Source organism: Rhynchophorus ferrugineus, unplaced genomic scaffold, assembly GCF_030347505.1.
Source record: "Rhynchophorus ferrugineus isolate W39M unplaced genomic scaffold, kcgeb_rfMv2 rfM7, whole genome shotgun sequence".
Lineage (NCBI taxonomy): Eukaryota > Metazoa > Arthropoda > Insecta > Coleoptera > Curculionidae > Rhynchophorus > Rhynchophorus ferrugineus.
In genome coordinates, this window is record NW_027472586.1 from 7,300,149 (window position 1) to 7,315,432 (window position 15,284).

General features: G+C 33.9%; 1 protein-coding gene across 1 annotated transcript in view; it reads left to right on the forward strand.

Annotated features, from left to right (window-relative positions):
- Window positions 1-714: 714 nt before the first annotated feature.
- Window positions 715-15,284, forward strand: part of Ems (empty spiracles) — a 44,099-nt gene continuing 29,529 nt past the window's right edge. The window contains exon 1 of the mRNA XM_076409119.1: window positions 715-1,395. Within this exon, the coding sequence (XP_076265234.1) occupies window positions 861-1,395 (535 nt within the window). The 5' untranslated portion in view covers window positions 715-860. The remainder of the gene's footprint in view (window positions 1,396-15,284) is intronic.

Below are 15,284 nucleotides of genomic sequence, written 5' to 3' on the forward strand. Positions count from 1 at the left end.
ACCGTCGTCTAATTCCACCCTCTCGATTCCCAGGCTAACGAGGAAGTCTAGGAAACAATTGAACGAGCAGGAAACGGTACCAGAATCGCACCTTTTTGCAGTCGCCTAATGGCCATAAAATATCGGTTATAAAAGGAGGAAATGTCCACGCCGGCGTTAAAATCGAATTAAATTATCAATGAGCCCGCGCGCGCTCCTCTACCGCGCGGCGATAAAACTCCGTGAACCCCACCACCCCGACGCTCGTTCAATCCAACCAATTGCCGTGCGGCGCACGCACACGCTCGGGGGGCGGAGAAACGCTAATTGCGGACAAAAAGCGAAACGGCCGCGCCAAATTGTCTACAACCTGTTTGTTTTAAATTTATCGCGCGTCCTAAGTGTAATATCTGAGCGTTTACGGGGCTAAACTGGTTTTTTCAGGGCCGGCACCGCGGAGAGGCGAAAAGATGGGGCGTGGTCGCGTGGCCATATCGCCGCGCGACGCCGGCCAATCACCGCGCGGCGGGCGTGTCCCGCGCTGTCCTATGCGCGCCGCCGGAAACGCCCCCTTGCCCCTCCGAAGAGCATCACGGGCTCCGTACCGGCGGCAGGGGCTTATTAACAGTTGAGTAGTGTCGCGGGTAGCAGCGCGCGTAGTTCCATGTGATTTTTTTTGATGTCTGGTCACTGACAGGAAGAGCAGCAACAAAACAAAGGGAGAGACACGTCGGGATGGAATAGAGACCGAGGTGTGTGTTTTTGGGGGTGGCAGTGAATCTGTGATCGATCCGATCGACGAACGTCCGACGAAGCAGATGATGACGTGTTCGCGCCGCGGCCGATGAAGTAGCTCGAGACCCGGTGCCCCGAACCCAAACATGATGCCTCTGGCCCCGACGCCGGTGATCGCGGTGCCCTCCAAGCCCAAGATCGGCTTCTCCATCGACTCGATCGTGGGCGGCCAGACGACCAGCGCCAGTCCGCAGCCCCCGTCGCCCGTACACTTCTCCGAGAGTTCGGCGCCTCTGTCGCCGTCCAGCGACGTCGAGCCCAAGGTCAACGTCAGCCCCAAGCCGTACTCGCCCGTCGGCTCCCCCAAACCGCCCATCATGGTGCCCGGCATACCTGCCCACACGCTGATCCGGCCCAGTCCCACGTACGACCCCAATCTGGTCGGCAAGAACGGCTTCCTGCAGCCGGAGCTGATGCACAACCACGGCGGCCAGCACCCGTTCGCGCTCGCCGCCCATTTTCAGGGAGCCGCCCTGGCGGCCGCCCTCAGCTCCGGCCAGCACGGCTTCCCGGGACAACCGTCCCCCCTCGCCACGCCCACTCCCCCGCGGGATAGTTACCCCCTGTATCCGTGGCTGCTGTCCAGGCACGGACGGATATTCCCGCATCGTTTTCCGGGAGGTAAGTACCGCAAAACCAACATTTATCCACTTTTACTAGCCGAAAATCTCTCTTTAAAGATGAAACTAACCAAATGGTCGATGCGTTATTTCGAGAAAAGATAAAGATACATGTATACATTCCAATATCTATACCAGCACTGATACTTGCCAGAAAATTCTGAGTTTTGTTAAAAATACAAATATTATCCATTAGTTCGAAGCTATACCTTTCAATAGAATTCTGCGTTTCAAACGACAAATAAAGATAAATTAAACAATATAAAGATAAATATTGATCCTTCATACAGTTCGTTAGAAAAGTAAACTAAAATGAAACCGGACAATGATTTTTGAAACATTATTTGCATATTCTTCATTATCTTACTATTATATTATAAATATATGTTATAAGTTGGTTAAAGATTAACTATTATGGTTAAAATTTATTATTAAAGATAAATTAGTCAAGATAAAGATAATAATAAGCAATTAAATGAAATCGGTAGAATATATAAGATTATGTTTTATAAGATGGTTAAAGATTAATTGATATGGTTAAGATTGATGATGAAAGATAAATAAGACAAGATAAAGATAAAATTGCCATTTAAATTTGGTCAATGGAACACATAAGATTATGCGTTATAGGATGGTTATATAAGTTATAAGGCGATTCATTATTATAGTTAGAATTGATGATTGAAGACAAGAACATTTCTCAAGTTTATTTCGCTGAAAGAAACATTAAAGATTAACAAGAATTGATACTTGTAGAAAATAATTAAATAAAGATAAAAAACAATGTTGATATTACCGATTAATTCGCAACTATATTTTTCAATTGATTACCATGTATCAAACGACGATCTAAGATATATTAGACAATATAGAGATAAATATTGATCCTTCACACTGTTCGTAACAAAAGTAAACTAAAATGAAACCGGACAATGATATTTTGTAACAGTATTTGCATATTCTTAATTATCTTACTATTATATTATAAATATGTGTTATAAGTTGGTTAAAGATTAACTATTATGGTTAAAATTTGTTATTAAAGATAAATTAGACAAGATAAAGATAATAATTGGCAATTAAATGAACTCGATGGAACATATAAGATTATGTATCATAAGATGGTTAAAGATTAATTGGTATGGTTAAGATTGATGATTAAAGATAAATAAGACAAGATAAAAATAAAAATTGGCAATTAAATTTAGTCAATGAAACATATAAGATTATGCGTTATAAGGTAGTTATATAAGTTATAAGGCGATTAATTATTATAGTTAGAATTGATGATTAAAGACAAGAACAGTACAGATTAACAAGAATTGATACTTTTAACAAGATTGATAATAGTACAAAAGAACTAAATGAAGATAAAAACAATATTAATATTAGCGATAAGTTCGAAGCTATATTTTTCAATAGAATACTGTTTCAAACGACGATCTAAGATATTTTAGACAATATAAAGATAAATATTAATTTTCGACACTGACCCATACCGAAAGTAAACTAACGTGAAACCGGACAATGATATTTTGTAAAAGTATATGCATGTTCTTGATTATCTTACTCTTAGATTATAAATATGCAATATGATATGGTTGAATATTAATTATTATACTTAAGATAAAGGTAAAAGTTGGAAATTAAATTAAGTCAATTAAAAATGGTCTGATATTTTCTAATGTATATAGGAAAATTAATATTATTGAATGAAGAAAAAGAAGCAACATCTCGATTACCAATATAACACAAAAAGATCATAAAAATATTGACGTTTAAAGATAAAGTCTGGGGAAGATAAAGATAAGCATTGACAAATTCATTAATAAAATTGAATTAAGAAAAGTATTCCTCGATTTTACTGATTAAAATATTCAAACCGACTGTTAAAGATAAATTGGACAAGATAAAAATATATCTTAATTTCTATAATCCATAGGTTAAGCTCGATAATTTATTTCAAATTTGTTCATTAAAGACTCACCATTAAAGATAAAGATAATTGTCATGTTTGCTAAATTAATATATATTGTTCGACTTTTTCTTAGATAATAACCTTTATTAGGATAAAGATGTATTTTCTGTTTAAAGATAAGATAAAACTTGCCGTATGCCGTCGATTTTATTGGAATGGAATGAAGATAAGTGATATGACAAATTAGTAAACTCGCAATTTGAAACTAGGAAATTAGGTTAGGAAAAATTGATTAAAGATATCTTAGAGTTTATTGATAACATATATAACAGGTCAATTGTAAAGTCCTCGGCCTGACACATAGATGGCACTACTAGAATTAAATCCATTTTTCAGTTAGCGCTAACCCTCAAAAGATGCGTGCATAAATTTGGCAGCTGTCGGATCATAAGTTTGTGAATTATAGCATTTTGAGTGAAGCAACTTTTGTTATTGTGAAAAAAATGGATAAAAAGCAATTCCGCGTGTTGATAAAATATTGCTTTGTGAAAGCAAATATAAAGTTAAAGCAAAAGTTTCCAGACAGTACCCCAGAAAAAATAACCATCAAGAATTGGTATTAGTTTAGAAGTGGTGAAATGAGCACAGGAGTCGGTGAGAGCAGTGGACACCCAAAAGAGGTTGTTACCCACGAAAACATTTAAAAAATCCACAAAATGATTATGAATGACCATACATTGAAACTGGATGAAACAGCAGACACTCTAAAAATATCAACTGAAGGTGTACATCATATCATTCATGAATATTTGGGTATGAGAAAGCTTTGTGCAAAGTGGGCGCCGCGCGAGCTCACTTTTAACCAAAAATAACGACGAGTTGATGATTCGGAGCAGTGCTTGAAGACGATAAAGCGTAATAAGGCCGAGTTTTTGCGTCGATTTCTGACAACGGATGAAACACGACTCCATAATTTCACTCCGAAGTCCAATCGACAGTCATTCGAGTGGACTACACACGATGAACCCGCTCCAAAACGTGGGAAAACGCAACAGTCGGCTGGCAAGTTTATGGCGGGATGCGTATGGAACAATTTTCATTGACTAACATAAAAAAAGGAAGAACCATCAACAGCGAATATTACAGAGCCTTATTGGGCCGTTTGAAGGACTAAATCGCGGAGAAACGGCCGCATTTGAAGGAAAAGAAAGTGCTGCTTTACCAAGACAATGCACCGTGTCACATACCGTGTGCTGCTGTCCTATCCACTGTATTCTCCAGATCTGATCCCTAGTGATTTTTCCTGTTCTCAGATCTCAAAAGAATGGTCGCTCGGAAGAAAAAGAAAAAAAGGGGCCTATCTTGGACAAATCGTACTACAAATGAATAGTACTTTATATGAATAGAATAATATATATATATATATATATATATGATGTGTGGAAATATAGTCATAAATCAAATATAAAGAATGCCATAGATACAAATAGAATTTTAACAAATGATTAATTACTCAAGAGAACTAGAATCGTTCGATTACCTCTGTCAATACAACGAGTGATAAATATCCTCATAATGTATTATACAATAAAAAAGCGCTCTAATGTCTTTCTAAAATATCACCTCCGTTTAGAATGAAACAACTCGTTCAGTAATATAACCCACCGTAACTATTATCTTACAAATTACCTTGATTGTATTAAATAGCATCGTATTAGTTACCGTCACGGAGCAAGGAACGGTACGATATTCGGTCGGTTTTGGACGCGAAAACAAAATTAGAATATTAAAACGCATTTATTATCTTATTTTATGTAAACCGGACGATTAAAAACCCGTAAAATACCGGATAAATTTCGTCGGACGCAACGGTAGTGACGTCTCGCCGTCTTTTGTGTCCGCATCTGGAGCCATTATACGACGAGAATTTATTCAAATATTCCTCAGGACGATTAATATAGTCGGGGACATCTTAATTATCGGGTTAGGAACGCTGTTATTAGCATAAAATTCAACGGCGGTTGATAATATCGTTAATTTATCTCTTAAAATGTTATTACCGCCCGTATTATATAAGTCTAGATGGTCAACTAATAATCTAATCGCTGTTGGGCTAGTTAAGGGGATTGGACACGCTATTTACGTGGCAGTTTGAGATAAAGATACACGGGGAATAATTAACAACTTGTTAATTATAAAATACAACGACTAACCGATTTATATTTACATAACGGGCGTAAGATTAGAGATAAATTTTCATATTACTTGTTATATATATATATATATATATATATATATATATATATATATATATATATATATATATGCATATATTATAAAAGATATATCAAAAAATTGAACGATATATCACGACAAATGATGCACTGATATTTTCCTATGTTAAATATAGAATAATGCAAGTCATGAGGTTTAGATAAAGATAACGACTAAATCAAGAAAGATATTATCTTTATTATATAACAAAATATATACTATTTACTAAATATTTCAATATTTCAACATTATTTAATCACAATAACAAGGTAGATTCAACAAGCCAATATATATATATATATATATATATATATATATATATATATATATATATAATATAATATATATCTTTATCTAAAAAAAATTTATAGGATTTGAGACAACGTAGATTATAAATTAATGTTCATTAATAAAGATGAAAGGTTTCGTTTAATAGAAACATTAAAAATACATTTTCTTCATAAAATTGTGATTGATTATAATACATAGAAAAATGTAAATATTACACTGAATTTGAATATTTCTAAAGATAATTGATTTAATTAAAGACATAATTAAATAAATAAGCAACGAGAAAAATTATATCGATAAATTTGATGGTTAAAGATAAATTACGTAAGTTAAAGATAAAAGTGTACAAATAGATTCAGTGGCAAATCAATCATTTTTCCTAAATCATTTAATACCAACAGAATCTTCTAATGGATTATAAGACGTAAAATTGTAAAAGTTACATTTAACCGGATTATTATTAGAGATAATCGAACTAATTAAAGATAAAACTAATTAGAGCAGAAAGATAAAGTTAATATTTAGATGGGAGATATACAATAAAACTAGATAAATATTCAACAAAAAAATAACCATAAAATTGATGGTTAAAGATAAGTTACGCAAGTTAGAGATAATATTACATTATTACCAAGGAAATTATAACATTACTACCAAGCAAAAACTAAGCTCTTGTATCTTCTAATATATTATAAGACATGAAGATGTAAAAATTACTTTGAACCTGAACATTTCTAAAGATAATCTACTTAATGAAAGATAAAAGCTAACTAAAACCAAAAGATAAGGAGAATATTCAAATGAGAGATGCAGAATACGATTAAATAAATATGCAACAATAAAAATAATAACGATAAAATTAACAGCTGAAGAAAAACTGAACAAGATAAAGATAAAAATTGAATTAGTGATACTGAATGAAGTGTAATGATTAGATTTATCGTTTTCCGAAAAAAGCACTCATATTCTCTAATGGTTTATTAGACATAATGTAAAAATTATATTGATATTGAATATTTTGATAGTGAAGATAAAATATAACTAAAACAAAACGATAAAGATAATATTTAGATGAAAGATCTATAATAGAACATGCTATTAAATGACTTGAAATTTGTTACATTTAAAATTATCTTTCAGATGCAAACTACAGCAGTGGTAACAAATAATAAAAAGTTAGTATATTAAAGATATTAACATGAATGTATGCGCACTATACGATGAAAGATAAACACTGATTATTTATTAGTGATACAAATTAAAGTTTCATTTCCATGACTCAAGATTTAAAAGTATCTGAGTCATAAACTGTAAATAATTAAAAAATTATGATTTTAGAGATAAAATTTATTCAGGGATGTATGTACGGGATGTACACTCATGGATTGTTTTTTCCTTGAATATTGTAAATAATTATTATTTTATAAATTTTACAGATGTTTTAATCAAATATTGGCATCGATAGACACATTAGTTTGTTAAAGGAGTGACGGCAACAACAGAAACAAACTCGGGTCTCATTCCTACGACTGGATGGCATCGTTGAGATTCTCCTACGTCTTCCCGATAATTAATTACCGTCCTGTCATTCGAACGATGCCTTATATCATCCGAAACGGGTAACAAATCACCCGAAAGGTGCCGTCGGGACTCGAAAATATTTTTATTAGTTATAATTTAGCGTTTTTACGAAATATCCTGGACGTAGATCAGTGCGGAGTCCGCCAGGGTACGGGAGAGACAGCGGATGGTCCGACAAAAAGGCCAGAGGAGACTGCCAACGTGTCTATTACGGAATCCTTCAGGTAGTCGCGGGCAGTCAAGGTCGCTAAGACGCCAATCTGAATGTTTTGTCGAAAATGCGAATAAGGTAGGAACGTTGAAACAGGAACAGTTTGGGTTTCTCGTTAAAATCTTGCTGAACAAGCTTCTTTTTGGTATGTAGAGCTTCTAGTTTTCTTGTACACCTATTGTTGAAGATTTCTGATGATTTAAATTAATTTTAAAGGATTTATAACAGATAGTGTTACTGTACATTATATAGCATCGCGGGTACATTTATAAACATATTCATGTTGAAGCCTCACTTTTCATTATGTGTTATTTCGTCGAAGTGTGAATAAAAGATATTTTTAGCGCGTTGACTATGTCTGAATTAGTACCGAGTAAGTGGCATTTGCAGGAAGTTTTACTTTATACTTCAATTTGAGGAAAGAAACAGATGAAGGTCAACGAATACTGGATGAAGCTTACGACAACGATCTTAAAAGTGGTTATTTTGAGACCGAAGACAAAGAACTTTCTAGTCAGATAAAAAAAAATGGAAAGGTGGATTTGAAGGTATCACTCGATGAAACTATCAATGGAGATCGTTATAATTGATGTGTTTGAGCGTGTTGATGTGTGAGCCAAGCACAGTGCGAAAAACTGCCGGAATACGAACAAAGACGCAACAATGTTGTTCTTCTATTCGACCACATGTTGCAAAACCGGTGAACATACATCCATCATACCCGGAGACATTGAAAAGGGGAAGTGCTATCCTACCCGCCGTATTCTCCAGACTTTGCTCCTTCTGATTACTATTTCTTCTGACATATGAGGCACTGTTTCGATATTTCACAACAAATCTACAAATAAGCACAAAAAATTGAAAAAAACTTTTAAAACTATTTTAACCACGCTAGATATCTATACAGTTAAATCTATAATTTCTGTGATAGTTCCTATGTCTTTTTACATTCTTAATTTTGATATTTTTGTTATACTATTTTGTGAGATACTATGTTTTTTAAAAAATCATATTCACGATATTCCTTTAAAGTCATTAATTTAAAAAAAATCAGAATTTCCGAAAATATTCCATCTTCACTACAATAAATTGCGAAACTTATTGGACGAAAACCCAGTTAAATTCCCAAGGAATTTTAGGCAGCTTAGTAGTTATGAATCAAATGTTTCTAGATGTTCTAAAAGATGAATCGACTGAAAATATCACTTTAAACAGTTGCTTATCACCCAAAAAAGAAATTTCTGTAGTAATGAGAAGTGGATCTACTATGATAGTACCAAGGAGAATGATCCCGATCGACAGTGCAGAGGGATATTCATTGCCGTAAAGCTTTGCTGTAAATTTGGCTGGGCTTGAGTAAGATGTGATGTATTATGAACTGCTAAAACAGTTAATGCAGATGTCTTTTGACTTCAATTGGATAAATCGAATGATGTATTATTGCTAAAGCCAGTAACAGACTCGTCTTGTACACACGTAGATACACTGTTGATGATCGATGCATAGCTTGGCTGGTACACGGTTTCGAAAAACTGAAGAAGTACGAAAATATTTTGATTAATATATGTTGTATCAATTCTTGCTCTTAATACTCGAAAATTGTGTATTGTTTCTTTATCAACTTAATCTTACGTCTTAATTTTCTTTTCTTAAGCATCATTCTTAACATATTTTGTTGTTGTTACATTTTATTAAGTTTTTATGATTGGAAAGAGTGGTAAGATATTGACACAATGTCATATTTCCAAACATGTATCTATACGTATGTTTCTTTACGTATTCTCATTATCACATTAAGCTTTTTCTGACTTCAACTTGATGATTCAACTGATGAATAACTTCTTGATTTTCGAACGCTTCTTAGGATATAGTCCCATGTTTTATGAAACTATATTTGGTGAGCGCTTTTTATAAGGTGCAACGTTGTTCAGGTTCGATAATTTTCCTTATTTTGTAAAAATAATAACTATAACAGAACTTATATAGTAGTAACTGTACTTCACAGTGTTGCCAAACTTATGGCATAGTATAATGTGTTGTCAAATATTGTTAATTTTTAAGTAACAAGTAAAAATAACTTTTTCGTGGTGTTGCCGTGCTTTATCCTAATGTTTACTGAAACTATATTTGGTGTAATTCTATGTTGGTTCGTTTCCTTTTTTTAATATATAACGTTGTCAACTCTTGCTCATTTTCCTTATTTACTGAAAATATAACAATACCAGAGCCTATATTTCACAGTGTTAACAAACTTAATTCTTCACTTTATGAAATAATATAAATAACGCGCAACGTTGTCAAATGTTGTGAATTTTCCTTATTGAATAGAAATAAAGCAAAAGCTAATACTTCAAAATTATGGATTCTTTCTTTATGAAATTAATCTTTCCGGCTTCTTAGACTTCTTAGACATCATATTAAGTTTTAACGATTCAAGATCATCTTTAAAGTGATAACTGGCAATATTTATAGTGATAATATCTAAGGCACTTTATTCTTTGAATATTTTTGGTTATACCATCACTTATAACAAGATACTGTCAGAATGTCTTATTCCTGAACGTGTAACTCATAACAACGACCATTTAGTAGCGTAAACCTATGGTTTTCATACTATTTATCTTCTTTTACGTATTATTAATATTATATGAAGCTTTTTCTGACTTCAACATCATCCTCGGGCTTTCAAACAGTGAGATTTTGAGCGAGGTCTTGATTTTCGAACGCCTTTCAGGACATGTCCTCGTTTACGTCGTAAATACCGACGAGGCATCTTGTTTCCGAAAGTGTGGTCATAAGAACGATGCTTCGGTGTCGATCGCCAGCTGGATAAGCCGTTTTTGGTGGCGGAATCTGACCGAATCATTGCGGAGGAGCGTTCCGACCCTGTCCGCCGGCAATTATCTCGTGAACATTTTGCATGTCTTGAGCCTCCTCGGAGCTGGCGCTTAATGGCGCTGTTAGGAACTGAAGAGCCAATTAGGAGGGGGCAGGGGGGGAGCGGGCGTTTTTAACCGGGGCGAGCGATTACGCTATTAAGGTATTCATTTCGAAAGTTAAGGCTAATAGCGTGGTCCGACTGGCTAGATATAATTATAGCCGATCTCGCTAATGTGTAAATAATTATGGTCGATATCGTTGCCTCGACGGGCTACACCGCCCCACAACCCCCCGTCCTCCTCCCCGCCCTCACCCCTCGGGCTCCCCGACCCGTGTTATTCGGCGTCTAAATTATTATAATTTTAAATCATTATTTCGTCCGTTTTTTTTTGTTTCTTTCTCTTCTCCTCTGTTTCTCTCCATCACGCCCCGACCCGTTTCGGCTCCGACCCAATCTATTAAACGCGTATTATTATAATTACGTCCATTATTTACATATGGATACGTCAAACGTCGATAAAACCTCGGAGTTTCCTCCCTAATTACCGTCCACTGTTCTCCGCTCGTTTATCTTCCACATGGACCGTATTATACGCTTAATTTATGTTTGGCGTTTATCATTTCTTCATGTTCTGCGTCTGTGATTAGTGGTGTGACTGTAGGTCACGGGTATTTGGCGTTTTTTTCGAAGTTCGAAAATCATTTTTGGCAAAGCTATGGTTGTATGACACATATTCACGACTAGTGGTGCTGAAGTTCATCAAATACTTTTAGAAACTTATGGCGATATTGTTCCAGCATATAACAGTTGTCGGGTTTGGTTTCGTCGATTTAAAAATGGTGATTTTGATGTGAATAACAAAGGCCATAAACGGGCAATGAGAATGAATGTTTCCAATGCTTAATTAGGTGTAAGTTACCATACTAATTGACTGAAAATGCCATTTCGAACTCTTTTATTGTAGCCGGTGATGAAAAGTGGATCAACCACGGAAATTGTAAGCGCAAAAAGACGTGGGTTAGTCCGGAAAAACTATCCATATTGACACAGAAGTGTCTTGTCATTCTTATGGTGGCATCAGCAAACTCTAGTGTATTACTAGCTAATAAAACCAAAAAATCTGTTTACTGCAGGTATTTACAGTGGTAACTGAACAAACTAAACGATATATTATTTCAAGGCAAATCAGTAATAGCGGGTAACATCATAAAGTCATCCGCTTCCATGATAACGTTGCAAGAGTCCTGAAACCTAGACACATTGTTACATATAGAATGGAAAGTTTTTTTCCTATCTAGCGTACCCCCCAGACCTAGCGCCTTCTGATTACCACTTGTTTATATTGATACGACGCGACTAGCGCACGGTTTCGAAATGCTGAAGAAGTGGGAGAAAAGATGGATGGTGAAACCAATATCGCCTTCTTGTAATATATATAATAGTAAAAGTATTAAATATTACGAAACATTTTTAATAATGTTAATAAATTATTAAAATACAAACATTTAATACATGCAAGCACTTAATAAAAGGATTTTCTGCTGAAAAGACATCACTATAAAGGAAACAAAGTAGTGTAATAACTAGGGTTATTTGACTCTGACGCCAATTCATGTCCAAGAATTGAAAAATAATTTGTTACAATAACATTTGCGAATCCTTATCGAATAAACCTAGTATTTCTTAATTATAGTTCATTTTGTGTTATTTTGCTCAATATTTCTTCTCAGCTTCGAACATGTCTAATTACAAAGAACAAAACACCATCTTAAGTATCAAGTACGGTCAAGAGTCATTAAACACCGTATGAAATTTAAATACAATTAAAAATAATATGGATGGAGACTGAATACTTGATAAATCATAACTCCGGATATCATAATTATAGTTCATTTTGTGTTATTTTGCTTAATATTTCTTCTCAGCTTCGAACATGTCTAATTACAAAGAACAAAACACCATCTTAAGTATCAAGTACGGCCAAGAGTCATTAAACACCGTATGAAATGTAAATACAGTTAAATTACTATTAGATAGCTTCAAAAGACATAGTTTTTTAGAAATAATTGACAAACTTAAACGTTGCTTGAAAATAAAATCACTACCTAGCTATCAATAAAATGACTCAATATTATCATAATAGAAAACAATATAAAAAAGCCCTTTTTTAAATGTATTTCTAGTGTTTTTGTTTTGTTTTGATGTTTTTTTTGCTTTGATTAATATAACATAAATTATGTTTATAAAAAATAATTTTTCAATGAATCTCTTTACTAAAATAAACAAAAATATTTTATAAACATATGTAAAGTATCCTTAAACTTTTTTGCTACTCAATCTCAATATTTGGTTAAGGATCCTTGAAAGCTTTTGAGTGCATGCTTGTTACTCCATATCTGACATTTCATGTAGGAGTATTCTTTCTTTTAGAAACGATTTCTAGATCATTTAAAGTCGGTTTCTACTTTCATCTTCTTCTATGAACCTTTAAAAGATACATTCTTGTAGAATAACCTGCTTTCTTGAACTTTTTTAACTTTTTATTTAATGTTTTGAAGATTGGTGATTGATAAACCTAATTTAGTTTTATATATTCTTACATCCATTCTTAACAAACGGAGAATTCTTCGAAATAATCATTGCGAAATCATGAAGCATTTAGTCAAAAACCTCTCACATAAACTGTAAACGTTTGAACCAAACTAACCTAAAACAACATAAATAATCTTAATGGTTGTGATTTTATGATCTTGTGCTGCCAGTTTTATACGCTCGCCTCTAGTATAATAATTGTTTTAAGCATAACAACTTTTAAAACGACTTACGCTGGAAAAACGAAAAAAACAACAACGAGCAAACAAAAGAAACGTCATAATAACTGTGATAAAATCATAATTGAGGACATTCGTTATGGTTAGTCTTTTAATGTTATAACATGCACGTTGGTAATTACTTGAGTTAGGAAAATCTGTTGCCATTCAGAAATCTTATTACTGCTGTGAATGTTCATTATCTGAGTTATGATTCAAAAATGGAACGAATGTTAGAATGAATAAGAATAAAACATGACCAATGAGTATGGGAAGGGGAAAAGTATATAAATATAAGGGGACTTTTTTCAGAGTGACTTGTATAACTTGAATAGGGTTAGCTGTTATTTGACAGAGGGTTGAAGCCATCTTGTTTTAGTATTTATATTCGGTAAACATTAATACCAAGTTTTCTGCGATATGTAGCAAGCAGTATTAACGAATACGCGAGAAAACAATTCATAAAAAACTGACCAGGTACTATTGTATATTTAAAAATACACTGTAACATATGGTTTATGTGTTGGAGTCATCACCAGCCTTTATTTCTTTTAAAATTAACTTAATTGAAGAGTTAGTAAGTATAATTATTGTTGATGTCTAAAAACGCTGATCCAAAGTTTTCATTATTATAACTAACATTTTACCTAATATAATGTTGAATATACCATGGTGCCATATTTCATTAAATATCCGAAAACATCGGTAAATACATGTTGCCAGATTTAACGTTTTATCCCTAACTATCTGAAATTTTACGTACCACCATATATTGTTATTAGTTTTATTAAAAACATAAAGTAAAATATTTCCAGTTTCTTGTACGCTATGAATAATGATGAATTAACAAAATATAATATCGCTTCGATACCGGATAACTATACATCGTGAAAGTTATCAATGCTTGTAAGTATGTATTTGCAAGATTCATCCCTAAACACACCCATTTACGTGACTGGGAAGCCAAACGGGGATATCCAAGAGAGCCTGTTCTTCGATCGTCGAATATAAATACTCCGATATGCGAAAACGATTCACAGAATCGATAGTGGTTATTAACTTGTACGTGCTACTCTTTAACGCTGATTATGATTTTCCTCGTCGTGTCACCACAGGATAGTCTCGCTGATGCTAGCCGTTGATTTATTACCGGCCTGGGAATATTTTCAGTACCGATCGTCGACCGAGCAGCAGCAGCAGCAGGTACAAGACAAACTAGATCCTGCGATATTAAGTTCTTTCGCTATACGCAACATTAGGAAATATCATTTAGTTAATTAGTCGTAAATTAAAAATATTACTTTTAATAAAAGTGTCGAACATGCGACGTTGTCAAAAATTGTAAATTTTTCTTATATAGTCGAAAATACAGTACTTCACATTGTTGCCAAAATTATAATTTTATGATATACTATAATGACACAACGTATTGTTAAATATTGTAAAATTTCCTTACTTAGTAGAAATAATGGTAAAAATAATTTTTTCCTGATGTTGTCAATTATAACGTTTTATCCTAATGTTTAATGAAAATATATTTGGTGTTACTCATGTTACTTATGTTTGTTCGTTTCCTGTTTTACAATGTTGTTAAGTTTTTAAAACTATAACAGAATATATATTTTAGTATTACCAAATATACCATTTTATGATATAATATTTATGTTGTGCAATGTTGTCAAATATTGTTAATTTTCCTGGTTTAGAGTAAATAAGAGTAAAAATTTTTTTGCGGTGTTGCCAAATTTGTCGTTTCGTCCTAACGTTTGACGAAATTATATTTTATTAGAGCCCGTACGTTGGTTAGTTCCGGTGACTGACTTAATTTTGACGTTTGACGTGGGCAGAGCGCCCGACCGGTTCATTATACGTCCATTAACTCCGGTAAATAGCTTTTTAAAAACGCTTAACGTCGATATCTAGT